This window comes from Trichoderma atroviride, chromosome 1 (genome assembly GCF_020647795.1).
Source record: "Trichoderma atroviride chromosome 1, complete sequence".
NCBI classification, from domain to species: Eukaryota; Fungi; Ascomycota; class Sordariomycetes; order Hypocreales; family Hypocreaceae; genus Trichoderma; species Trichoderma atroviride.
The window spans coordinates 1,466,270-1,491,665 of record NC_089400.1 but is presented as its reverse complement, the minus strand read 5'-3'; the positions used below and the strand labels follow the sequence as shown (position 1 = coordinate 1,491,665).

The 25,396-nt window shown below is 49.8% G+C and overlaps 9 protein-coding genes across 10 annotated transcripts; 4 read left to right on the top strand and 5 right to left on the bottom strand.

Moving 5' to 3' along the window:
* Nucleotides 1-623: 623 nt before the first annotated feature.
* TrAtP1_000587 (uncharacterized protein) lies at nt 624-4,631 on the top strand (the record flags this gene model as incomplete). The annotated part of the gene is made up of 1 exon (XM_014090622.2): nt 624-4,631. The coding sequence occupies one exon, from the start codon at nt 624-626 to the stop codon at nt 4,629-4,631; it is 4,008 nt and encodes a 1,335-aa protein (XP_013946097.2).
* A 234-nt stretch (nt 4,632-4,865) lies between these two features.
* TrAtP1_000586 (uncharacterized protein) lies at nt 4,866-9,452 on the bottom strand. Its single transcript, XM_066110643.1, has 3 exons — nt 8,282-9,452; nt 7,445-8,207; nt 4,866-7,385 (listed from the first exon to the last, which is right to left on the bottom strand). Exons 1-3 carry the CDS (start codon nt 8,589-8,591, stop codon nt 5,153-5,155), a joined length of 3,306 nt encoding a protein of 1,101 aa, XP_065966715.1. The 5' UTR covers nt 8,592-9,452; the 3' UTR covers nt 4,866-5,152.
* Nucleotides 9,453-10,017: 565 nt separating this feature from the next.
* On the bottom strand, nt 10,018-13,482 carry TrAtP1_000585 (uncharacterized protein). The gene is made up of 5 exons (XM_014090595.2): nt 13,060-13,482; nt 12,540-12,988; nt 11,397-12,485; nt 10,982-11,345; nt 10,018-10,904 (listed from the first exon to the last, which is right to left on the bottom strand). The coding sequence occupies exons 1-5, from the start codon at nt 13,303-13,305 to the stop codon at nt 10,281-10,283; spliced, it is 2,772 nt and encodes a 923-aa protein (XP_013946070.2). The 5' UTR covers nt 13,306-13,482; the 3' UTR covers nt 10,018-10,280.
* A 465-nt stretch (nt 13,483-13,947) lies between these two features.
* TrAtP1_000584 (uncharacterized protein) lies at nt 13,948-15,836 on the top strand. Of its 2 annotated transcripts, XM_014091043.2 has the most exons (3): nt 13,948-14,944; nt 15,041-15,271; nt 15,350-15,836. In XM_014091043.2, exons 1-3 carry the CDS (start codon nt 14,393-14,395, stop codon nt 15,518-15,520), a joined length of 954 nt encoding a protein of 317 aa, XP_013946518.2. In that variant the 5' UTR covers nt 13,948-14,392; the 3' UTR covers nt 15,521-15,836. The 2 variants fall into 2 exon arrangements, with proteins under 2 accessions (XP_013946518.2, XP_065966714.1); XM_066110642.1 differs by having other exon boundaries at nt 15,041-15,836.
* Nucleotides 15,837-16,039: 203 nt separating this feature from the next.
* On the bottom strand, nt 16,040-16,360 carry TrAtP1_000583 (uncharacterized protein; the record flags this gene model as incomplete). The annotated part of the gene is made up of 1 exon (XM_014090619.2): nt 16,040-16,360. One exon carries the CDS (start codon nt 16,358-16,360, stop codon nt 16,040-16,042), a length of 321 nt encoding a protein of 106 aa, XP_013946094.2.
* A 242-nt stretch (nt 16,361-16,602) lies between these two features.
* TrAtP1_000582 (uncharacterized protein) lies at nt 16,603-17,091 on the bottom strand (the record flags this gene model as incomplete). Its single annotated transcript, XM_066110641.1, has 1 exon — nt 16,603-17,091. The coding sequence occupies one exon, from the start codon at nt 17,089-17,091 to the stop codon at nt 16,603-16,605; it is 489 nt and encodes a 162-aa protein (XP_065966713.1).
* Nucleotides 17,092-17,330: 239 nt separating this feature from the next.
* TrAtP1_000581 (uncharacterized protein) lies at nt 17,331-19,598 on the bottom strand. Its single transcript, XM_014090618.2, has 2 exons — nt 19,000-19,598; nt 17,331-18,929 (listed from the first exon to the last, which is right to left on the bottom strand). The coding sequence occupies exons 1-2, from the start codon at nt 19,426-19,428 to the stop codon at nt 17,643-17,645; spliced, it is 1,716 nt and encodes a 571-aa protein (XP_013946093.2). The 5' UTR covers nt 19,429-19,598; the 3' UTR covers nt 17,331-17,642.
* Nucleotides 19,599-20,199: 601 nt separating this feature from the next.
* On the top strand, nt 20,200-21,974 carry TrAtP1_000580 (uncharacterized protein; the record flags this gene model as incomplete). Its single annotated transcript, XM_014090617.2, has 2 exons — nt 20,200-21,552; nt 21,636-21,974. The coding sequence occupies 2 exons, from the start codon at nt 20,200-20,202 to the stop codon at nt 21,972-21,974; spliced, it is 1,692 nt and encodes a 563-aa protein (XP_013946092.2).
* A 2,208-nt stretch (nt 21,975-24,182) lies between these two features.
* TrAtP1_000579 (uncharacterized protein) lies at nt 24,183-24,767 on the top strand (the record flags this gene model as incomplete). The annotated part of the gene is made up of 1 exon (XM_014090596.2): nt 24,183-24,767. The coding sequence occupies one exon, from the start codon at nt 24,183-24,185 to the stop codon at nt 24,765-24,767; it is 585 nt and encodes a 194-aa protein (XP_013946071.1).
* Nucleotides 24,768-25,396: the final 629 nt, after the last annotated feature.

Sequence of the window (25,396 nt, the reverse complement as noted above, 5' to 3'; positions counted from 1 at the left end):
CAGTGGACAATGAACCGTATAAACGCTTCCCGATGGCCTCCTACATCTGCTTGACGATTGGAAACTTACAAATTTGCTGTAGAGTGCGCATAACAGGAATGTACACGCGTGTTGTTTTGCAAGCGCATTGGTGCATGTACTTTAACCGCCTTTCAACTCTCATAGCCGCCTGTAGCCATGGCAGGATCTCTTTTCGGAAAACCACCCCGGCCTGGTAGCACCACCTTAGGTGGAATGCTTACACGTAGGTATCCTGAAGCGGGGGACTTACTGGGGGTAACCAACGCTCTGGCAGCCTGTGGTTCCCACCTGAGGTCCAGGGCTGAAGCTGCATGTGTCCAGCTAGGTTAGGTAGGTTAGGTAGGTAAGCAATCAAAACATGAAGTTCGTCTGTCCCTCGCGTGTTTGTCTCCTGCATGCTCTTTGTTTGACGGATTCACTGATTATTCAAGTAACTAATTGTTTTGTTTTGCTTTTCTTTTCTCGCCCACATCAACCCGTTTAATGTTCAAAAAGGCCAGCCTCGCTTGCCCCTTGCATAAACAATAGACAGCCCAGACAGCTTCGAAGTAAGACAACACGCCGACACTGTATTTCTACGAGCTTCTCATTGTGGAGCTGAAATGGTGTCCCGCGACGACTACTTAGTCGGGTGGGTTTGCGCACTACCGGTAGAGGTTGCGGCAGCCAAAGCGGCGCTTGATAGCGTCCATGATAGCCTCCCTCTGGATCAGAGCTTGGACGACAGCAATAACTACATTCTAGGGAGTCTTCAAGGCCACAATGTCGTGCTCGCGTATCCAAATGGTGGCGTGTATGGCGAAGCATCGGTGGCGAGCGTGGCCACACAGTTGCAAGCGAGCTTCAAATCTGTCCGGTTTATTCTAATGGTTGGCATTGCGGGAGGAGTCCCCGACACGAAGGAGGATATTCGACTTGGCGATGTTGTTGTAAGCAAATCAAAAGCTGGCTGGCCGGGTGTCGTCCAATTCGATGTGGATGGAGAACAAGCGGAAGAGCAAGATCAATTGGTTCGTGGTAGAGCGTCACACCAGCCAGCACCATTACTTCTCACAGCTATAGGAAAGGCCGAGACAGCCGCCATTTTTGATGAGAGTCAGATGCCCAAATACACTTCCGGCATCGTTGAGAGAGACCCCATCACGTTTGCCCATCCAGGCACGGAGCAAGACGTTCTCTTTGAGCCAGACTGTGACCACACAGCTACTGAGTCCGAAGAAGACGGATGCAGTCATTGCAATCCGGATAAGATCCGGCCCCGGCAGCCACGGGAAACACAAAATCCTATAGTTCATTATGGTCTGATCGTCTCGGGGCGTTCTCTGATACGCAACGGAGCCACTCGGGATAAGTTGGCACACAAGCAGGGTGCCCTCTGTTTAGAGACAGAGGCCAGTGACCTGAAGGATGCCGCCAAGTATTTGGTCATCCGAGGAATCTGCGACTATGCAGACTCGCACAATTCCAAGCTCTGGCACGCCTACGCCGCGGTAACTGCTGCAGCATATGCAAAAGAGGTCCTTTCATTCATACCTGCAGTTCCCAAGACGACATCTCTGGCAACAAACACCTATGCAGAGGCCGCGCCAGTCCTCGACGCTTTGCTTTTGACCAGACCTGAAGTTGACCGGAAGTCTCTCATTGCCTTGAAAGGCCGCAGAGTCGACGGCACCTGCGAGTGGCTCATACAACACTCTAGCTATCAAAGGTGGCTGGCAGATGCCAATCTGCCACTGCTCTGGATCTCAGGCGGACCTGGAAAGGGGAAAACTATGCTGGCAATCTATATTACCGAGGTGCTGGAGCCAAATGTTGATGCCCACGGAGATGTTCTCCTTTACTACTTTTGTAGTAATCGCGATAAGAATCGGAATACTGCGCTGACTATCATGAGAGGCATCATACATCAATGGATCGGCCGCCGTCCACACCTAGCACAATATGTCAAAAACTCCTTTGAGGGGACTGAAACAACTAAATATACCGTTTCCAGCTTTGTCTCCTTGTGGAGGGTGTTCTTAACCCTGCTTCGGCAGAGTGCATCATCCCAGGTGGTCTGTGTGCTGGACGGTCTGGATGAATGCGAAAAGGAATCGCTTAAGCAGCTTCTCGATGCCGTTGGTAATTACTTGTCCAACTCTCAGGAAAAGGCAAAGCCACAACTGAAGCTCATATTTCTCTCTCGACCCCAGCCGGCTATTTTGGAGAAAGCTCTAGGCCAATATGAGCAGATCAAGTTGGACGCCTCCGGCACAGAGATTTCGGACGATATCGAGAGATACATCTTTGCCAAGGTTGCCGAACTGGAATCCGAACAAAACCTCTCAGAAGAAAAGGTTGCTCAAATCAGACAGACCCTGTTGGCTGGCGCTGATGGAACCTTTTTGTGGGTTGGATTTGTTGCCAATGAGCTTCAGGGCAGAAGCTGGGATAAAATGAATGAAATTCTCCATCGTGTCCCCAAAGGCCTTGGTGGAGTCTATCAGCGGCTTCTTCAGCAAATCGATGACAAGGAAGCATTGGTCCCCATTCTTCAATGGGTTGTTCTCGCTGCCCGACCCCTCACACTGGATGAGTTGACAGTGGCCACAGGGATAAAGGCATCTGGTAACATGCCGGCAACTGAAGTAACCAGAAATCGGCTCAGACTCTGCGGGCTACTAGTGAAAATCGAAGGGCGCGTGGTCAATCTGGTCCACGAATCGGCAAAGGAGTTCTTCCAGAGCGATCAAGTCAATATCAAAGGCATTAGCATGTTCCGCATGAACCACGACACGCACAGGACACTTATGCGGACCTGCTTAGAACACGTCGAACATGGATACGGAACTCCCAGAAGTACCGATGAGAGCTCTGACCACGATACTCTCTTGACTTATGCCAGCCACTACTGGCCGGTCCATTTCCATCACGCTATGGATGTGATTGATGTGCCGTCCGAGTTTTCACGTCCGTTCTTTGAGGTGAATTCTCACATCCGGGACGAATGGTGGAAATTCTACTGGGCGCAGGAGAAGAATGGCGGAAACCCGCCCTCGTTCACGCTCTTGCATCTCGCTGCCTATCTTGGCAATGTAGCCTGGGCTGAGCTGTTGATCAACGAGCACGCCCGTGCCATTTCGCGAAAGGACAACTACGGCCGGACGCCGCTTTCCTGGGCCGTCAACCGAGGCCACCGAGACATGGTCGAACTCCTGCTTGACCACGGTGCTCGTATCAATGTCAAGGATCGGAGCGACTTGACGGCACTCCACGTAGCAGTAACCGGACAGCACAAGGACATTGTGTCTGTGCTGATCGATCGGGGTGCCCGTCTCGAGATCAAGTCTGAGCACGGCGACACACCACTGGTTCGAGCCATTCAGGCGAATTCTAGGGAAATCATCCAGATATTGCTCGAACGAGGAGCGCGCGTAAACAAATTGCCAACCCCTCCCGGAGTCGCTTCCCTAAAAGGGCCTACGGACCCAATGGAGGAGCGGGTGGAAGAGCTACTAGAGCTCCAGGAGCCGATTTTCCTTGCACGATATAAGCAGGCGTCGCAAAAAGTCGAAATGGTCATGAAGGCCCTGAGCCTTTCATTCCGCTTTCCCATCATTCCTCGATTGATGACGCTATATCTGAAGTTTATCGCGTTCGACCGCTGGGAGCACATGTCTGTACTTCAGGAGCTTGTTGACGAGAACAGAACAGACGAACTGCGAGAATGGGCCGAACAATACCGCGAGTTCTTCAACCAGCTGGTTTTTGCCAGGAATCCGAGAAGGTTGATGGCCATGACCGACCTGCCGACGCAGATATTTCAGGCCGTCGCCCCTGGAGATCTCCAAGCACTGCTGGTAATCGCGGTCCTCGTCGGCTCGGAAACTAAACTCACAGCTGTTCGTCAAGGATGGAGAGAAGGGGACACCATCACGGCCAGAGCATTCTCACATTGGGCCGCCATCGCCTACAACAGAGACGCAGAAGAGTACTTGCACTATGGCGTTCGCGAATTTCTCAATGATTTCGATGACTGTATTCAGCATGGCAACAGCCGGGAAGACAACGTGGCTCGGACGGTGGTGCTCTTGACATCGCAATTCGCCATGATTGAGAATAAAGAGCCAAAGCCGATCGAATACTTCTCCAGGGTCATCGCAGAATTCTACGAGGGATACATTGGCAGCAGCCACGAGGTTGAACTGTTCAGTGATGTGAGCCAGGCATGCGCCAACGAGCTCGTCGTCATCAGCGAAACCCACGATTCCGACAGATTGCTTCTCTTCCTGACCAGTATCCTCCAATTCGCCCAGCGCTCTCAGGACCAGGGACAGGACCGCTTTCTCAACATATTCCCTGCATCATGCTTGCTTCTCTGCCGGGAAAATGCGCTCGCCCACCAATGGTTGATTGGCGAGGCAATCCCAGAGATGTTTATTGCCTTGATATCACAGCAACCTCCTGGATCGCTTCAGAAACGAGCGTGCAAAACTCTTGTGGAGTGTCTGATTATTAGAAAGCAATATGGTTTGGCGGCGCCTTCGGCGGCACTGGGCCAAAGAGTGAAACAGCATCTGCACTCATTGCCAGGAGTCGAAAATATGATAAAGGGAATCCATGGTTTATAAGTTGATGCTGTGTATTTTTGCTACCTGAGAAAAGTTCAGAGCAGAGTGAGAGTTAAGTTGGTAATGAAGAGTAGTTGGGCATTGGTAAGAGAGCCGATTCTGTGTATTTTGAGCAAATTGATGCCACTTTTGAGCATCTTCTTTCGTTTATATCTTTTTGCCAATCGCCACTTCCAAGGTTGTGTTTAATTGAATCAAGAATCCTATATCTTAATTTATAATATTACTATAGTATGTATTTTGCAATAATTTGTAAAGACTCCAAGAAATTCGGCGTAGAGTCTTACTTTACTTGTCTAATTACAGCTCAAAGTATATTCCACAACCACATCTTCCCCCACTTTCATCTCTACGGAATATGAATTCGCTATCGTATCAGTCGTTTCCAAAAGCGTGTTGCGCGGGACCGGACTGTCTCCAATTTTCGCTTATTGTCGTTTGTTTGGGGTGTAGGTTCCAGAGCTGAATTATCTGGCAATCTACGTTTGCCATTTATTTGGTCTGTAGTCTCTGGAGCCGAATTATCCGGGAAAGATGGCGCTGACGAAACCAGGACAGGTGATAACGATTGATCTAGCACAGGGGGGGGTCGACTGCCACGCCATTGGTGAAATCAACTCGTCCGGGGCAAATGAGACTGTTCGATGCGGAACAGAGAATTGGCCTTGGGCTCTAATTGCAAGTCTAATCTTGCGCTCTACCGCAGGGTCGGTACCTCGCTTTTTGTAGCCAGCCCGGTTAAGTCGTCGTAAAACTTCGCCATTCGAAATAAACTCTTCCCAGGTTTTGCGTCCTACTGGAAGGATATTGGGATCCGCACCGTTATCAAGAAGCAGATCCATGATAGAAAGCATGCGCTTCTTCACAGCGTAGTAGAGCGCGGTCCTTCTTCCAGAATTTGAGTCATTAACGTCCTGACCCGTTTTGATGAGGAGTTGTATCATAGGAACGTTGCCTGAGATAACAGCCTGTCGTAAGCCTGTGACTGCCCTGCAGCAGCGTGACTTGCTGAAAGCCAAGTTACTGGTCGCTTTGTAGGAATGGCTGCTTGAGCTGAGATCTAGCCAGTCTTCTGCAGTGAGGCCACTCTCATCAAACAGGGCCCGAGTCTCTGCAATGACGGAGTTGCCAATCAGGACATCGAGAGTAGCCAAATCTCGACTATGAATAGCCAGATGGAGAACAGACCAGCCATGGTTATCCTGCTGAGAGACGCTGGATCTTACGCGGTCGTCCTCGAGGAGTAGTTGGACAATTTGAGAATGCCCCATGAAGGCGGCGTGATGCAGTGCAGTCCAGCCGTGACATGTCGACTTGAGCGGGTCGGCTCCTTGTTGAAGAAGCAAACTCACAATGGAAATGTTTCCTCCGTTTGCAGCACAGTGTAGCGGTGACGTGCCATAAGAGCTGACAGCATGGGCATCGGCCCCCCGGTCCAACAACAAGCGCACAATCTCCACGTGGCCCTCCTCTGCTGCCCAATGTATTGCGGACCAACCATCGCGATCACGATAATTCAAATCCGCGCCACGACTGAGAAGCATTTGTACGACGTGAAGGGCACCAAAACTTGCCGCGTCTTCCAACGGCACCATCTGCGTGTTTCCGTTCCCAGACACACTGGCGCCGTATTCCAGAAGCAATGAGACAAGCCAAGCTCTGCCCAGACAGGCTGCCCAAGCCAGCGCAGACTTTCCATCCGCGCTGCTTGAATTAACATCGGCGCCCATGCCTTGCAGCATGGTGACGGCGTTCCTTTCATCAGCAGCCACAGCCCAGAGCAACGGAGAGAATCCATAGTTATCAGCGGTGTTTATGTCACCACCGTGGTCAACCAAGACTTTTATGTTGGCGGTGAAGTCTCTCTCAGCAGCGTAATGTAGCGCTGTTTGGCCGTTGTCGTCACCCTGGTTCACGATAGCTCGACCGCCGGCGTTCAGGAGCAGAATCATTAAATCAGGACCACGGAACAGTTCCATAGAAGCATAGTGCAACGCTGTTCTGCCAGCATTGTCTCTACTGCCCAAATTCACGCCTTCAGAGATCAGGGACTCAACCAAGTGCACGTCGCTGGCCTGCACCGCGTGGTGAAGCTTAGTCATTCCCGCGTCGTCTTTATCCTCCAAGTCGAGTACTGTTACCGATGCATTAATGTCCTCTGTGTGCTGGTCCCAAGTGTCATCTGTAGCCCCAGGGTCGTCCCGGAAACTTAAATCACCATCGTCCAGTATACTGTACATGGATTCACGCCGGTTTACAAGTCCCGGCCCATCATCTTTTAATGGCTGGTCACTATCGACATTTTCAGAGATTTCGTCCCCATCGCTAGGTAGTTTTTGCAACGTAAGCAAAGCGATTTCTTTAATGTGAGCGGCAACATGTAACTGGAGAGCTTCGCTCAAGAAGACGGCATTGGATTCGACTTCTTCTGGGGGTTGGAAATCGTCGCCAAAGGGGCATTCCAACACCTTATCGAGATTAGGTCTCCGTGCTGCGTTGCTGAGAACCCCAGCATGCGTTTCAGGCACGCCGTGCTCTTGGATGGAATGCTGCTGGTACTTGATCTCCTGATCAAAGGTGATTGGGTTGTGGGAAGGAGCCCTGCACTCCCACGTATGCCCATGAGCGTTCTGCATGTGGCTGATCCATGCTTTTGACGATTCAAACGTCAGCGGGCTGGTCCCGTGTTGACCCGTTTCCAAGCATGCCGAGAAAACACAAATGAAGGGTTCCAGATCTCCGATAACATGATTGCTAGGGCAGATTAGTTACTGCAATATCCAAAAAAACATAAGCCATTCAGGCCTACTTACTTCCATAACTTTATATTCTTAAATTCAATAATGACGCCGCAGTATGGACATTCTTGTGTTGGTGGTAGCGGAGGGAATGACAAATTGTTGTTGACCAAAGCAGATTTAGCTCGAGGGACCTCAGTTGTGGACTTGGCATAAAAGGCTCCAACAGCAGTTTGTCGAGCAGTGGTTGCGTTCGTCACTGGCACTGGAGGCGGACCAGCCCGACCGGATACTTTGTTGGCGGTCGCAGGCTTTGATAGCACGCTCGGAGCAAAACGTATAGCCGGAGCACTCTCTTTGGGTTTGGGCATTTGAACAACCAGGGGGCCAGTCTGGGGATTCTGAACACTCAATTCGATGTGCCTCCGATGGGATCGCTGATAATACAGTCGTCGAAGTCGGAGCGCATTGGCTTCGACCAATGCGGTGAGAAGCGATTCCGGCGCCATCGGATACCGAAAACGAATGTAGCATTCTGTGTAGAGACGCATTTCGCCAATAGCAGTATTTGCCTCTTCATTGTCTATATATCTCTCAATTTTGCGAGCCCGGTTAGCTTTTGCGGACTTTCGAACGGCATTAGATAGGCGAAAGAGCCGTGACACTGTTCCGCCGATTGTATCAGTGATTTTGGAAACGTTTTCTTCAACTTGATCCTCATAACTATCCTCGTCGCTTTCGTCGTCGACGTCCCTCCTCGATACTTCCGAATTGCTGTATTGTGATATGCGCTGTCTTTTCCTGCTGGGAGATTTCGGTGGTTCGTTAACTGGCTTCACTGTTGTCGAGATTCTCATTAGCATAGAATTCTTGACGTTTAGTCTATCCGAACTCGGTGCGACAAGTACTTACAGGATGCCAAAGTATCACAGATGACGTCCAGGAGCTGATGTATGATATCTACAACTGTGGGACTGAATCGGAGTCTGTAGTCCAACGAAACATTGAGCGGTCCGTAGACGTCCATGTTTGATGCCCACAGTGTAAAGCGCGCCAGCTGATCATCTATGATTGTAGGATCTGGCACGATTTCTGGCAGAACCATGTATTTGCGGAAAAGAGAATTGCACTGCACTGCGTGCTCTGCAATGGTCGGGCAAAGTCCCTCTTGGAGGAAGACATCTTCCACCAAATCATCTTCCATGCGATCCAGGCTTGCCATGGCGAGAGGTTGCGGTCCAGGCGGTCGGCAAGTGGTTGCGAGTGCGCCCAAGACCTAGGCAGCTGATTCTCGTCTTTCTGCGAAGAAAGAGGCTCCTCAAGGTCGTGGGCATGCGGATTGAGACCAAATACGTCGCATGGACCTCTTGTGGTGTCGGATAGTGCGATGAAGCATGTGGTTAGTATCCTGTTGAATTGCGGATTTATGCCCAGGCGCAGTTAATTTTGTCGGCAGCATACATCAATGTAGGCTGTGCGGCAATTGGCTACATGTACGTAGATGTAGCGGCACAAACATGAAAGATGCAAGTTAGCACCGCGGCCACCTGACACAGCGCACGTACAAGTACATGCAAGTCGAACAGCGGCTCCGCTAGACAAGCTCAAAGCCTTGTCGTTATGGCACTCGGCGAAACGAAATCAGCATGCCGGCGGCCATTCGAGATTGGCCTGAAGGCTTTGTGTAATCTCCCGCTGCTTCCTCAGTCCAACGTCCTTGGCCACCATCGTCGTTTAGAAACGCTTGCCCCGCTCACGGCCAGCGTCCGCTTGAACCCCAAAATCCTTTCGCGAGAGTTTGCAGCAACTACAAGCACTAGATGGGCAGAGCCCCTGCCCATGCGTCAAGTCACTCACGACCCGACACGTTCGTCGTGAGGCTCTAACAATGAGAGGATCGTCATGGTGTGGTAGCAGTGTGCGCCGAGCAGGGGAGTCTGTGTGACAGGGTCCTAGAGCTCGGAGGTGCATTTCCGTTCCACGCTGTTTTGGGGGCCGAGGAGGGCGCGAATGCGACGTGTCCACCTACCAGGCCAGCATCCACAGTAATACTGTAGATACTGTAGGTCACCAGGCAGTGTCCGTGGAAACATTGCACGAGCTTGGGGCCATATTCTGACAGAAATGTACGGATATCTGTATTGGATCTAAATTTCGCGCTAAAACCGCAGTAATCCTCTAGAAACGGATACTGTAGAGCGAAAACCATTGCGCACGACCCTCAAGACTCTAGTCCGGGCGTTTATGCACAGTTCCTGCAGCTATAGTAGGTAGCCGCCAGTAGATTGCCTCTTAGTCCTGAAAGCAGTTGAGCAAAATGACGAATGCATCTCCATTCAATGAATCAACACAACATTGAAGAAAATAGATAACATGTACTTAAGCGCCAGCCGTACAGGAGTATTGAAAGGCGCCTCAAGTAAAATTCGCACCTGTAATCTTACTCTTCTTTATTGCAGGCATAAGGCTTCAATTAAGTTTAGACGATCACTACGCATTTCCAGCCGTTGCCGAAGATCAAAGACGTCTAGTCGGTGCTATCCGCGGCCAAAGCTATGTACATATGTGTAGTACGGATAAACAACATTAGCACGCAGTAACACCATAATTGTGTACGCAACAGCCACTAATCACCGTCTTGAGCGGCCCGGCCCTAAACGCGGAGAGGCGCGGCGATCTCTGCGTAGCGCAAAATTGGCGCTGTACACATGCAGCGTGAAGCAGCAATCCGCCAAGCGCAGCTTTCCTTCTTCTCAAGCGAAACCTGGATCTGCGAAAGCCATTCTCAGAGTAACTAAATGGTACTATCGATTGTGCCGCTCAATGGCAGTATACCAAATCTTGAAAAACAATCAAACTCCCAGTGAGCTACTAACGTACAGCTAATTAGATCATTATTACATGCAGCCTTCTAGTCATACAAATGTCTTCTGATATCCTTGATCCTGTCATAAACCTGCTCCCTTGTCGACTTCCTGTCAAAGAGTGAATGAGGCGTGATGTAGTCATAGCCTGCCCCCCTCCTCTGTCTAACCATGCTCTTCAAAACCTCATCCATTGAATGAACGTCTTTCAGCCACGGCCCTAGCGGCAACTCGCCTCCTGGAGGCATGTGCTGTTCCTGCTGCCGGACAAAGGACAGGATAGCTGCGGCGAGCCCTGCGGCAATTGGTGTTGCGACCGATGTTCCCGACATGGCTTTGACAGGTTCATTATGGCCATTTCTGCCAATCGGCCAGTGAGAAGAGACTTGCTCTCCGAGAAGACTGAAGTTGACGTCTTTGTCGTCTGCTGTCGGGTTAAACGCCGAGGGATTGCCATTTCCATCAGTCGAGTGTATACAAAAAACACTGGGATATTTAGCCGGAAAGGCTCTGCCCAAATTTGCTCCATCGTTTGATGCCGCAGCGAACAACAATGTCTGACTGTGTAGTGCATTAGATATAGCGGTCTTCATAGGCTCGTTATATTCTCGGATTCCGAATGACATTGATATAATGTCCACTTTCCACTCATTTACCGCGTGATTAATGGCCTGGTATACAACTAATTAGCGTAGTCCCATAGATGGAAAAAGACAAAAAGTCTGCTCTGGCGTAGGGCTAGCCTTACCTTTGCAATGTCATCGTAAGTGTTACGATCCAGAGTTTCTCGATGCGCAATTCTGGCAATATAGATTTCAGCGCATGTGGCAATGTTGAGCAGTAGCCCAAGAGCATGAGTGCCGTGCCCAATCTCGTCTTGAATGTCGTGTGAGGCTGTTTGCTGTACAAAACTTTGCGCTTCTTTGATTCGAGGATCCAGCCGTTGGTCTAGAGTCTTTAGAAATGGATGTTGAGGGTCAAATCCGGAATCCAAGATTGCTATTCGCACCGGCTTGAACGTTCCGCGCGCTGCCTCGACAGCATCGAAAGGGTCGACATAGTCATAAATCGAGGAGAGAAGATTATCCATCCATTGTTTAGAAAGCGGACTCCTGGCAGCTCATTAGCAGAACGAAGCCTTGTAGCAATTAGGAAATACTTACTCTTGTTCAGAGCCCATTTGGTGGCTTGCGTCAAAAAAGTACAAGCTCTTCGTTGAAGTATCGACGAGGTGTCCGCGAAGTTGCGACATGGGCGAAGGTTTGATGGATGCGTAACTCACGGGCGCGACATCAGATATCGAGCGGTATGGAATTGCCCGTGTTCCATTATTTGTATCGGGGGGATCGACCTTGCCCGTTTGATGGCGGACAACTTCTTGCCCGATGGAACCCCAGCAGAGTTCATTCTGTCGAGGATCCATTGAGCCCAAGTTACCTATTCGAAGACCCCACGATTTGAATATCTCAGCCTCGAGTCGTTTGATGACGTTTTGATAGAAAAGTCGCTGGACATCGACGGATTCAAAGTCAGCCTGCTGTCCAGGTGGGTAGTACTCCCACTGGAGGCATGCCTTCGTAGCGAGATAGTAATCAATGCCAGCGTCGACTTCTAGAGTCTTGAGCATATCAAGGCTGGTGTAATAATCAGAATTCACGTTTCTGGGCCCATGGGGGTCTTTTGACATCAGCTCTACGGGTGTGCAATAGTGAAGCTCGCACAAGAGTATGCCCAGCGCTAGTACAGTGGCGTTGGGATGAACCATGTGTTTAGAACTGTCGGAAGTGGCTCCGTTGCCTGACTTGCGGGCTGAGATGATGGGAATGTGTTCCATGGCCAGAAAAGGCTTCGTAATGTCGGGGAGTTCTCCGTCCTGTAGCGGATCAACGAACAGAATATTTGAGTGGTTGAATGAAGGCTGCAGCCATGGGGTCTCCAAGAATGGGAGAAGCGCAGTGGCCAGTATAACAGCCAGAATTCGCTTCCCTTTAAGTGGCAGGGCAGATGAACTGCCGCGTAATTCTTGTTGACGCTTAAATAGAGCTGTCAAGGATACCGTTCGAGACATTTGATCACCGCCAAACGTCTTTGGCTGCGGACGAAGCCTCTGAAAGGTCCCGCCCTCGAGAGCAAAGTGCAAGCAATTTCGCTGGCCCAGGGACTCTGTGATGCTTTGACATATGTGGGCAAAATCAGGTGCGGCGCTAACTACGGGTTCGGATGCGCTCCTCATCCTGCTGTTCTGTACGTCTCTACCGCGAAAAAGCGTCAGTGTAATCCATTGGGCGAAGCTTCATAAAGCTTACTTGATCGTTATTTTGGCTTCTTGCAATGTGGTTTCAGCTGGAGACCGCACTCCAAAGAACACTTCGAAGCTTGTCTCAACGTTGAAATCCTTATTGTGTTGTGGTAGTGAAAGTCGGACGCTCAACCCTGAGCACTTCTGGCAAACACATACCCACTGCTTCCGTAACGCATTGTCCAAGGACGCAAGATGTCTCCTCATCAGCACGGCAAAGTCGGCATCGGGGTCGTCGAGACTGTCACCAGCACTTGGCTCTTCACGATGTATGATCCTGCGCTTCTTTGCCTCCATGTCCCAGTGCGAAAGTTCGTCGATGAGGGCCTCACTTGTTCGTTTCCGTTTACTAACACGGATGACTGTGCTTGGATTAGAATGCGAACCGTAACGTCGACGCTCTATCTTGCTGCGCATTGCCTGAAGCTTAGGATATGGGACATCATGGCGCAAGCCCTGCTTCGTGTCAGCGGGCATGAGGCGAGAGGCCGAAAGGCTGGAGCTTGCCTTATATCAGGAGCACTTACGGAATCTGATTCCCCATCAGAGTTGTATTCAACATATTCTTCAAATGCGCGCAGCGTCCTAGCAGTACGCTCGGGGTCCGGCTCGTCAGATTCATCGGCATCCTGCTGTAGAAATGCCTCCGTCCGTAACCAAGCTTCGTTTTTCCGTGATTCCAACGACGCGGGCTGCGCTGACCTTTCCGGTCGTCTTCCAACGAAATATCCAAGCCAGGTCTTTAACAGGCCCTGAGAATCATCCACATCCATGACTGTACACTCGATAATGGTGGATTTGGAGATTTTACCAAGACACAAAGCAGGTGTGCTGGGTAAGGCTGTGAGACATGCTGTAGGTGCCGCGCCTTGGTCGATCAGAGGAAGCCCGTTGAGTAATCGTAATGATGAAATCCTTCCACTACATCGGGCTGTGCTAACCTACCACTGGGTGCAAAATACATACATGCATACATGTGCCCACAGCCGGGTGGGCTCAGTATGAGGATTCTCCCAGCCGCCGGATACCTACATGAATACAGCCCACGCCTTCTGACAAGTCAGGTTACTCGGTCGTTCGACTATAAGCAGTAGGAGGCGAATTGTGGATATGAATAGTACTTGTACATACATGTAAATAGCAAGCAGTACACTGCAGGGGACCGACCCAACAAGCGAATCACCACTGTCGTAGATGGCAAGCTCCCAAGGCAGTCAGCCCTCCATCTCAAGCTGAGGCGGCAACAGGTGGGGGCCATACATGTAGCCTCCAGCTTGCGTGTGATCCAGGCGCGTATGCAAGCTCCCAGTCCCCTGTTAAAGTGGCGCGAGAGAAAAAAAGACAGGGATCGCAAAAGGAACATACACATATAATTTGTAAATATGGGCACTATTTCGCCAGTGAAATAGTGGATAATAGCGTCATTACAGTATCCGAGGCCAAGAGTTGTGTGCTGATCGTTTGTAAGTTCCAGCCCTATTTCTCACACCCCTTGCTCGCTGTGCTTGGCCTCCCAATGGCCTTCGTTGGCAGTGCAGTCGAAGACAGCACGGATACGAAAGTGGTAGGTACTGTGTACATCGGCAATGATTGGCTTTTCTTGACTGGAATAAATGATCAAAAGCGCTCTCTCGCTGCGCTGAAACACGTCGACAATCCTTTTGTTGCGAGCCTCGCGCGTTTGTCCCTCACCATTGCATCCGCATCTCCATCTACTTTGGCGGCAATTATCCATTGCCCTGTCTTTCATCTAGCAGTAAATTCCCTGCTATCGGCACCCTTCGCTTCATCTCTATTGTCATCGTCGCCTCCTGTGCCACATCGTCAGTTTGCGCGGCTCAGACATCTCGGGAGAAAACCATGTCACAAGTAGAACTCAAGAAACGGCAGGTGTCGAAAATCAGCATGAGCACGACGAACGAACCCATGGACCACATGCAGCCAAAAGCCAGCAAAACACAAACCGTAACGTGGCAGGAGATTGCAGAATGGCAGTTTGACAACAAGTATATCCTCAGAGGATACCGACCAGAGAAGGCAGACTATCTTGCGGTTTTTACTAGCCTTACATTCTTACACAACGAAACCTGCAACGTATACACTCATCTAATCGGCGCTTTGCTTCTGCCTCTCATTTCGCCTGTTTTCCTGCGGTTCCTTGCAGACCCTCGGTTTTTCAACGTGTCGTCCATGGACTATGCCATGTTCAACGTCTACTTCTGGTGCGCGGAGACCTGCCTGGTCTTAAGCGCACTCTATCACCTGATGCAACCCCATTCGCATTCTGTAGAACAGTTCTGGCATGGAATGGATCTACTTGGTATTGTTATTGTGACTGTGGGCACATTCTCTTCCGGCATCTACTATGTGTTCTTTTGCGAAGCAAGCCTGCAAAAGCTGCACTGGTCTATTGTTAGTCTCTCCAAGCCCACCATCAGCGCTCTCTCCTACCCTTCTGGCAACCGATTAAGCAACTCCACTGGCTTATACACTGACACGGAGTTCCAGATCTTGACCACAGGCACTATTACAGGTGCCCTCATCTCGCATCCGCTGCTTAAAACGTCTCGCTGGCGGAATGTAAAGGCGGGTGCCTTTGTTGTTTTTGGCTCTTCGTCGTTTATACCACTGCTACATGGAGTCCAGCGATATGGGCTTACATACATGCTCCAATACTCGGGGATGAAATGGTATTTACTCGAGCTTACCTTCTATGGCACTGGAGTCACTCTATACGCGGTATGTCTGGCACGCTCATCTCGGCGCGTGTCTCCATTCTCTCAGAAATGAGAAATCATTCTAACAAAGTCTCTACAGTTTCGAATTCCAGAGCGTTTATCGCCAGGTACATTTGACATCTGGGGAAGCTCGCACCAGATCTTTCACATTGCCATTTTATGCGCAATGTACACACACGTAACTGCTCTGTTGCAAGGCTTCACAACCTGTCATACACTAGATGTGTGCTCGCTTCAAGGTGTTCATTGAGCAAGTTGAGGCTATATAGAAGACTGATGCGTACAAATATGGTTCTGACTCGGTTTGAGCCAGTAGCAAACATTTGCATGGACGTTCCTTATTAAATCTATGGATACTAAGGATAGACTAGATGTTCTAGCTAGAATCTCGATTTGATTTCACAGCGATTCCGTCTACTCTGATCTTTTCTCGAAGCAGTCATCACCCTACTTAGCTTGAAATAGCAGAGCAGTAACCCGCTTCAAATGGTACTTCTGCCTACGTTAGCCCCATCCATCAAAATGTCTTTACAGTCGTCGAAATCGAGTATCTAAAGAGGGGTGACTGTCTTAAAGATTTTACCACTAGTATGAGATGCTTCCTTGTAGGTTCCAGTTTAAGGCTTCACAGATAGAAATTTCCAAGATCGACATCTACTTGAGCTAGTTATTCTTCAAGCGACACTTAACGCCATTCTTGCAAGTCAATATACTCAATTATCAGTTAAATCTGTATAATTTATGTACGTTTCTTACTCTAAGTCTACCATCAGCCTCTCGAAAACGTGCCTTGTGTCTGGATAATCCTCTCGATGAGACGCCCTGGGAGTTGTTTGATCGTCGCTACTTCATCCTTCAATATTCTCTCACTAGTCGCAAGAAAACGATCCCGAAAATCTTCCCACAGCTTCTGGTCAAAGACATTTGAGCTGCCCGGTCGTGGGTAAAAAGGGTCATTGCGCCAGAAGCATCTGCAGGCATTTTCAATGCCACCGTCGTCCAGAGTCATGTCGTTGCAACAGTCAAAATCCAGGATCCATATGGCAAGAGGACCCAGAACGTCCGAATGAATAATATTAGGAGAGTTCATATTGGGCGGGTAAGTTGATCGAGGCTGAGCAAGAACGAACTCTACATCGTTTGCATCAACCTTGGCTATCCAGTAAAGAAATGCAAGCGCATCGGCCATGGATATAGCATAGCTATGAGGTGTGAGCCCGATACTTTCCATTTGGTCAATATGGAGTGGAAAGTTGCGTAGGCTGTATGCTCGGAGGCGTCGAGGTCTTTCGGACTCAGCCTGGAATCTGCGGCGGCCAAGGTAGGGGCGGATCAAGGTGTTTGTTTGTCTGGGTGTCCAAAATCTTGTCGGTATCCACGCCGGGGATAAAATTGTTTATGATCATCCGACGAAATGGCAGGCTGACGGGCATTATCTTCTCGCTGATTATGGCCTTGCATGGGGCATAATCGGTAGGGAGTCGGGGGGAGGATATCAGCCCACTCGGGGGCGTTCTCGTCGATGAAAGCCTCGGACCCGGGAATATTGAACGGAATGCCCGAAACGCCAAAGATTGTCGAGATCTGAGTAGTATCAAGAGATTTAAGACACTCCAATAGCCGTTTATGGATGCGATATTCGTTGGTGATTGATCTTCCGGGGCCGCCATCTTCTCGTTTCATAGCCAATTGTCGATCGGAGTTCGGTCGGCCGTCTTTCGCTACTTCTCCCCAAACAGTACCGCAAAATCCTTGCCCAATTCTTTCGAGCTGTGATGTGCTATTGTGCACGGTAAGTTGGCAGATTGTATCTTCCAGCATGTTTGTCGCTTGTATGCTCTCTTTCTTTTTTTGTTATGAAGTATTTGGATGATGTATCTGTATGATGTTTAGATTGCGGGTACTCATGGATTATATGTACGCGTTGTTATTTTTGTGGCTTGTGTTAGCATTCGCTTAAAGTCAAATAACACCGATATACTCGGCTCCATTCAAAGCAGAGGGCAGTACGCTCGGAAGTGGCATACTAAGAAAAGTTAAAGCTGTTTATTGTTATTTACGAGCTCGGCTACGTGCGATTAAACCCGCGTCTAGTCTCCTGCGTTCTTTGCTCTAGAAATAGTAGGTCATGATTTCAGACGATAGCAACAGTAGAGGATTATCCTACTCGGACAGAATGCCAGCGCTTCATGCCATCCACCACATTTGGGATATTGCCAAGACGTCATGAAGCGCATAGTGGCGGGAAGCGCACCGGCCCGCTCGGTATTAGCTCCCGATACCAAACTGGCGGATACATGTAAGTTGGTGGCCTTGACAACGGTAGAGTACATGTACATGTATTGGGCTTGTTTTGGGTGCTCGGCGTCCTGTCAAACGACTTCAAAGACAGACTCGCAAAAGCCTCCTCCTTCCAGCACATCTACGCTCTCCCCATTCATGAACCCGTGTATGTAACACTCCCCAACAAGCAAATAATACTGAGAGCCCAGACAGGGACGGAGACAAAACGGCAGCTTCCCTCCAAATAGCACGCAGATTATGTCGCCCTTCTCCATGGTCTGCGGCCCCATTACATAGTACCCCCTAGTTGTCCGGGCAAACCTTCGATTTGTTGATGCACCAGTCGCCGCACGACTCCACTTCTGCGTGTCTCCCTTTTCAGCCAGACAGCAGAGCTCGGGAGAGATGGCCGCGTTATCGACAGTTCTGGTGAGATAGGCAGCGGCATGTGCAAGCCATGTCTCAATAGGCACGGCACCGTAGCTCTCGGTGGCGTGGTTCTGCCAATAAATGGCCATGCAGCCGTTGCTCAGCGTCTGGGCGTAGGCAAAGAAGCTGCTTTCTTCTCCGTCGGCGTACTTGTCGCTGAGACGAAAGCCGTTTGTGTTTCCACAGATGTCCGTCCAAAGAGACTCAACGGCGGGCCGCGTCGTGGAGTTTTCCTCATCGCCTTTCCTCTCGTGAAACGCCCCCTTTTCCAGCGGATCAGAGCAGTCCTCAATCGAGTCGATTCTTATGCCATGAATGCTAAGCACCGTTGGAGTTGATGGACTAATGCTCAGATCCGGTTTCTTTGAGCCGCTGGCGCGGTGAGGAGTAGTAGGCTCGGACATTATGTGTCCGTGGCGAGCTCTCCAGTCTGGTACCCACGATGGCAGCTTCGCCTGTCGCTTCCGTGAAGTTTCGGCTGAGGAGGGGAGTTTAGTGTGCTGGACGGCTGCTAGAGTAATGAGAGACTCAGTATCTCCGATGAGCGCCCTTTTGGCAACATCGGCATAGACTTCCTCAACCGATTTACTATAGTCGGCTTCCAACTCTTTCAACTGGCTGTTATGGCCCTTGCGGATGGAGTAGTGGCCCAGCATGGCGAATACCCGATCTCGGGGATCCGTGACATTCATGTGTCCCGCTCGATGGAGTTCGTAAATGAAGCTGAACCGATTGTCGTGCCGACTGGGTGTCTCGGGCTCGACGAAGCGGCGATAGAGGTACTTGATTTCTGACGTTGCCACCTTGAGCTTTGTTCTCATGTGGTGGTATTCTGCAAGTTCTTCACACGCGTCATGCAGTATATCCCACACAATCTCTTCTTCTCCCCAAAGCAGGGTTGCGGAACTCCTGGTGCCAATTTCTTGAACGATCCAGCCCCGTCGGAACTAATGATTGCCAGTCTCAGCATAAACATCTCAATTCCAAAATGCACAGCGCCATTCTATATTAACTTACCCATGGGAGAGCTGTTATGTGTTTAAGAGGCACCCAGTACTCAGCTGGCTGTTCTGACAAGCTGTTTATGGTAGTCAAGGCAGTGTCTTTTTTGTTGTTGACGAGAATCCTGGCTAGCCTTCGTACAAAGGCGAAGGCTTCTTTCGCCGAATCTTGATCGTCGAGACCAAGCCAGACCTGTACGTGGGTGCCATTTCTGTAGATCAAGTTCATAAACTGCACCTGCTGCGATCTTTCTTCTTCATTGCGCTGATCGATGCACACCTGATCGGCCCAAATGCGGCGGAACCCGACCCGCGGTCTGAGTCGTCTCAGGGCATGATACAGGCTGGCTGTCAGTTTGAGCCGCGCAGTGGGCAGAAATATTTCGTGCGTGAGCGTATCATCGCCCCAGACATATGACAGAGGCTCATAATCCCCCCGCAGCATCAACGGCAGCTGGTTCGAGCTGGCCCCGAAGCGGGTCCTTGGGATTTCCGCCGTATAGCGTCAATACCCTAATCGTCCTGTTGTCGGGCAAGGGAGTGTATCTGTAAGCACGTGAGGGAGAGAAAAAGTGTAGGCAGCCCATCTTGAAACTCCTCGCAGGATGGTGTACGTCATTCGGAGATGGAGGTAAAGTACAGAAACGAATCAGTGGTGCCCTTTTTATTTCTACCTGCAGTACTCATACATTCAGCAATTTACACGGCGTATATGTATGTCGGCCCAATTGCCTAGTAATCAACAATAACAAGCCTCGTTCTACATGTGCCCCAGCCAAGCGCCGCGCTCTTCACCAACGAGATCCGGCCATAAACACCCCCCTGTCCAATATTTGTATCTGATGCCTCATTTATCGTTAACGACAGCTACGTGCATCGGCTTAATTGGGCGACAATCAGCCTCGTTACATTTACGCTAAGCCGGGCGTCCTGCATCTCACCAATGAGGCCCAGCCACGGAGCAATCTCCGTTTTATTCAGCTGTATACTCTGCATATTCAGCACAAGGCATGCTGCGTAAACAGTTTAAAGTAGTCAAATCAGATCAAGGCTTATTTAGGAGCGTGGAAATCAAATATTTTGCCTATCTAGGTATATAAAATCCTATGAAAGAAACCTGTGCTGCCTCTTGATGCCCTGCATATATGACTGCAGTCTGTTTTAAGCCCCAGACCGAACAACAAACACGTATCAAAGCAATAACATAGCTCTCAAAATGGGTGACACGGAGTCTAAAGTGGACAAACTGAAAGAGCTCCTGAAGGACCTAAAGGGAGTCTACGATGACGAGGTCAGCGAGTACCAAAAATGCCTGGATGCCGTCGCAGACGACCTGGACCACGTCCTGGCCCAAGAGGCCATCCGCCATCTCCCTGTAGCCCATCGAGTAAAGAGCTGGAACTCCATCGAGGGTACTGCGCAACGCCGACAGAAAGATCGACTAGCTGCCCAAACGATTCAGCAGAAGATGATAGAGCAGAAGGAGAACTGGGAGCAGCATTTCGAGAGATATAAGATGAGCAAGACCAAGATTGGATATTTCCAACACCGGGACGAGCTCCAGCGCGAGTTTCACGACATGCTCGGCGCACGAATCGTGCTCTACTTTCCCAGCGACACAAAAAACGTGCTCAAGCTTGTGGAAGCTGCAGGCTACAAAAACGTCAAGGAGCCGAAGCGAATGGGGGGTCTAGCGGATGTCAGGAGGCTGCGGAAGCTTGAGGCGAAATGGCTGGATGCGTCCACGTCCAAGGCTCCGACCGATGACCTCGACCTCGAGGGCGTGGAGCAGCAATTCTCGGGCTACGGTGCTATACACCTTGCTGTGAAGATTCCCGAGCGGCTGCGTCCGCGAGATCTGGGGCCGGAGGCGGCGGCGATCTGGGAAAGGGCCGTTGTGGAATTCCAGATTGGCACCGTCATCATGCACGCCTGGGCCGAAGTCGAGCACGACATCACCTACAAATCCCACGGCCGCGAGGTGCCGCAGGACGAGAAGGCGGTCCTGGACATTCTCAACGGCCTCGCCCTTGCCAGCGAGGTCGGGCTGCGCCGCTTTCGATCGTCGCCGCAGTCGCCATCACCGCCCGTTGAGTCCGCCGAGGAACTGCAAAGTTGGCTGCATCAGCTCTATATCACCAAAGACCGGAGCACACCGGCCGAGTGGGTTGATCTGGACAAGCTCTGGGACTTTCTGGTTCGGCGCCACCAGAATCGGCGAGACGCCTTCCAGCACCTTGCCGAGGCCGGCTGGGTGCATCTCATGGCACACGAACGCAGAGAAGGCTTCGAGCTCGATCACGTCCTCCCCTTCATCATCATGCACCATCATCTGCCACCCAAGGCGGTCGAAGAAGGCCGTCGTCTCAAGGCGATGAGAGAGCTCGACCAGGTGCGGGCGGCGTCACGCCCGCCGGATGTGGAAGCCAGGAACAAAGCCCAGCTGGTCGTGGCCAATATTTCATCACTAATCCAGAGAGTCAGCGATAAGGATCTAGCAAGGATCGAGAAGCTGGTCAAAAAATGCAAGTTGAGGCCAGACGAGGAGGGAGGCTCTTCAGGAAAAGGAGTAAGTCTTTCTCATCCAGAATATCCGTCTGCGCGTACAATATACATGTAATGTGAATGACTACTAACTACGTGTTTAAACAGGAGTATCTGGGTGTTATAAGCTTGCGTGAGTGCGAATCTCGTATTGCCGCTGATCCGACGTGGCTGAAAAAGGTACGAGAGCGTTATGACGAGTGGATCTTGGAGGAAATTCCGCCACATGGTCGCTGGGCGACGTTTTACGGAGAGTCATCCGAGCTGGGGTTTCCAATGAGGAAAATTCAGAGGCCTAGTCGAGATGAGCTGGCTATCAAGAGTCGGAGCGAACAATTCAGCGACTGGATGGATTTGCGATGGGGTCGGTTAGGGTTATATTTGGACTATATGGCTCCAGGTATCAGTATGATGCTGGTTTTGAAGCATTACGGAGTGTTTGACTAGTTATATCAGTATGTCATGTGGTTATGGCAGGAATCTCATTCAAAAAGGATTGCAGTGGAGCGGCCTTCTGAACTGGTCAAACTTGACCATGCCGCCTATACAATCAGATGGATTTGCGCACTGCCAAAGGAGTGAACTGCAGCGATTGCCATGTTAGACCAACAACACACAGGACTTGTATATTCTGCCAATGATGATAACATTTATGCCTTGGGATCAATCGCTGGGCATAATGTTGTTATTGCTTGTCTACCGAAAGGGAGATACGGCAACGTTGCTGCAGCCATAATCGCGGCAAAGATGACTAGCTCCTTTCCTGCCATCAATTTCGGATTGTTAGTTGGTATCGGAGGCGGGATTCCATCCAAAGTTCGACTTGGAGCCGTGGTTAGTGCTCCACCTAACCAGTATCCAGGAGTTGTTCAATTGGATTTTGGCAAAACAGAGGGCGATGGGAGATTTAGACGAACTGGAGCGTTAAACAGCCCGCCGAGTGCGCTTCCCGAGATCTTTGCAATATTAGAGTCAGAGCATGAGATGCAAGGACCCAAGATTCCCTGCTTCATAAGTGAAATGAGACGTATACGACCGAGACTACATCCAAAATATTTCTAGACTGATTCCCTCAAAGACCCTTAAGACAAAAGCATGGAAAGAGAGGTGGATACGTCTACTATTTCTACAATTGAGCAAGCGTCAGACGCATGCTCAACTATAGCAGAAGGCGCGAAAAGATAGGAGCGGGTGGTATCTTTCTTTCATAATACTCGAGCCACGGCTTTGTCTGCTATACGAAGAAGTCGCCGTGGCTGGTCGGCATCCTATCTGATTAACACAAAGCTTTGATGAAGTCAGGTTTAAAGTCAGCATTTAACCCAGCCGTAAGATCACTATTTACATGAACTAACAGGCCTCAGATAGCATAGCAGATTAGCCTTGATAAGCATCGAGCCCCATTTAGAGGCTCATGTTTCCCCTGCTCTGCTCCCTGAATGAGCAGTCTCAGAAGATCCATCTCGATAAATTCAGCCGAGGTCCCTCAACTTACACGGTCCTATTATTTGGGTAGAGAGAAGATGAAATAAGCTTCAAAGCCTTCTAGCTACCGAAAACCCCTTGGCGCTTGTAACAAGGCTCTAATAGAGAATTGTTGTGAATATGTCTGGCTTGATACTTGCTACATCAGCCAGATCTACGGCTCCAAGCTCTCTGAAGCTACCAATTTCATGTATTAGTGGTACGTGTCGGTTCAAAAGTGCTGCTCATAATTAGATAGCCATATAGAGGACCTACGACGATGCGAATGCTTTGCCAGGGGCTGGGCCTTATAAGAGTTGATCGAACAGACCAGACTAGTGTTTTGCGATGCCAGGTGGAACGAGATGAGCTCAAACACGGCTCTTGCTTTATAATCGCCAGGTTAATAAAGATAAGGAAGGACGTTTTGAATAATGGCAAATGCTCAGGTAATAGTCTGTGTTTTGATATTCAAATGCAGAAGAGCCGCGCTGCTATCTGTAAATTTTGAATAGATATTATTATACATATGATATTTGTATTGATAGTTTGAAAGCAAGGAAAGAGTGAGCAAAAGTGTCTTTCAATATTGTCCTAAGAGGAGCCGGAGACAAAAGTATAGATTGACAAGTATGGATATATGGCATCTAGTTATCCTTTCTAACAAGAGATTTTGGTAGCAACTTTGGTTGACTCGTATCATCCCGAATCATCAAGATTTTCCTAGATATACATTTACGCATACGACGACTGATGAGATTGATCTTGCATCAATTTTTTGTGCTATTCAAAGCGTCACACCGCCACCTTCGCCAATATATCGCACCGATGGTCCGTACTTACGCGTTCAATAAGTCTGTATAGTTGCCAAAATGCAGGCCGCGCGTCAATTTCGCTTGTAATCTTCAATGGGTTTGCCAGGAGATGATATAATCATACCTTTTCTTTGTGCGTGGTGTCGTAGTCAGGGGACACGTCACATCGCCGACTTCACCGATTTCCTAGCGTCTACGACCCTTAAGAAACTAAGCCACAGTTGAATCCCAGTCATCTATACATTACATCCTCAATATATATATCATCTTCCTATCCCTTCCAACTACCAATACCTCAATCTCTACAAATCCGACTTTAATACAATCTTTTACAGCCATCTCAGCACATCAGCAGTATCTAAAACGCAACCCAATCATGTCTACCAACTCAAACACGATTTCGTCAATTGGCCTCCTGTGCCTGGCTCTTCCTCTGCTCAGTTTGCCTGGTTCAGCACGGGCAACTCCCTCTCCATTAGGCCCAAAGGGGCTTAACTGGGTGCTCCCTTTTGTGGGCGACTGGAACTGCTATCAGCAAGGCGAAGAAAACGGGAGCGGTGGAGGTGGTAGCGGCACCGGCGCGAACCTCACGTATTCCATCAAGATGACCAAGAATAACGTGACCCTGGACTCCAACCAACCGAGTCCGTTGCTCACGGCGCACTCCGTCATCACTTACGACGCCGACAAGGAAATCTTCAACTACACTTACAGTGACAGTGGAGGCAACAGCGGACCCGGCACATCGGTTGGTTGGGAGGAGGGGGGTCACTTCCGATTCATCACCTGGCCCCTGACCAATCCTGGCAGACCGGGCATCCAGGCTCGAACAATGGATGATTTCCTGCGTCCTACCAGCGCTGATCAATTTACCGACAAGTTCTACGCCAGCCAAGATGGCGGCAACACCTGGTTGCCAGCAGGCCAACTTGACTGCACCCGTGCCCCCAGCTCCCACTAAGGAGACAACCCGTTGCACGAGCTTTCAATTTGGTGCAAGATGAGGCTTGGCCTCACTAGAGGCAAATTACTTTGCCAGCCATCACGATATTCCCGATGTTGACAATACGATGCTCGGTTATAGACTCTACAACGCTTTATATCGCTACTAAACAAAGATCCATTATGGAAAACGTCCATATGCAATAATAGCTAGCTGTAGTTAGATCTTCTTTCTGTTCATGTCTTTCTTTTATAATTTTGTTTTGAGTTTTAATACATTCCATTCCACATATTACTCTTCGTGCAGTAAAAGTTCTTAATAGTGCATGAAACTGTCTTTCTGGCTCGCTCTCTTTATAATTGTAGAAGCACTGAGGACCTGGACAAGCGAGACGACGGCTAGAACGATGAAATTAAACTCAGATGTCTGTCTAAGCGCATGATGCAACGTAAGTTACCACGTCTCTAAATAGTATCAATGGTAGCACTGCCTTGTCAATGGGGCGGAGATGAAAATACAATCCACCCTTCATCGCTCATCCGTTACCATTCACTTCTCCTGAGGTTGCGAAAGCCGCAGGCAGTGCAGACAAAATCAGCCTTACATAGATGAAACATGCATGCCTTGCCCCCAAAGTGTGGAGAATA

What these genes read in the sequence shown, in the direction of transcription:
- TrAtP1_000581 (XM_014090618.2), bottom strand. Translation starts at nt 19,428, where the DNA reads ATGCTGCGGGGGGATTATGAGCCTCTGTCATATGTCTGGGGCGATGAT. An exon ending in ACATAACAGCTCTCCCATGG is followed by an intron (nt 18,930 to 18,999) that starts GTAAGTTAATAT and finishes GGCAATCATTAG; the next exon opens with TTCCGACGGGGCTGGATCGT.
- TrAtP1_000585 (XM_014090595.2), bottom strand. Translation starts at nt 13,305, where the DNA reads ATGGATGTGGATGATTCTCAGGGCCTGTTAAAGACCTGGCTTGGATAT. An exon ending in GAAGCCAAAATAACGATCAA is followed by an intron (nt 12,486 to 12,539) that starts GTAAGCTTTATG and finishes TTTTCGCGGTAG; the next exon opens with AGACGTACAGAACAGCAGGA. An exon ending in CTTACGATGACATTGCAAAG is followed by an intron (nt 10,905 to 10,981) that starts GTAAGGCTAGCC and finishes GTTGTATACCAG; the next exon opens with GCCATTAATCACGCGGTAAA.
- TrAtP1_000586 (XM_066110643.1), bottom strand. Translation starts at nt 8,591, where the DNA reads ATGGCAAGCCTGGATCGCATGGAAGATGATTTGGTGGAAGATGTCTTC. An exon ending in CTGTGATACTTTGGCATCCT is followed by an intron (nt 8,208 to 8,281) that starts GTAAGTACTTGT and finishes TCTCGACAACAG; the next exon opens with TGAAGCCAGTTAACGAACCA. An exon ending in AAGAATATAAAGTTATGGAA is followed by an intron (nt 7,386 to 7,444) that starts GTAAGTAGGCCT and finishes AATCTGCCCTAG; the next exon opens with CAATCATGTTATCGGAGATC.
- TrAtP1_000584 (XM_014091043.2), top strand. Translation starts at nt 14,393, where the DNA reads ATGTCACAAGTAGAACTCAAGAAACGGCAGGTGTCGAAAATCAGCATG. An exon ending in AAAAGCTGCACTGGTCTATT is followed by an intron (nt 14,945 to 15,040) that starts GTTAGTCTCTCC and finishes ACGGAGTTCCAG; the next exon opens with ATCTTGACCACAGGCACTAT. An exon ending in CTGGAGTCACTCTATACGCG is followed by an intron (nt 15,272 to 15,349) that starts GTATGTCTGGCA and finishes AAGTCTCTACAG; the next exon opens with TTTCGAATTCCAGAGCGTTT.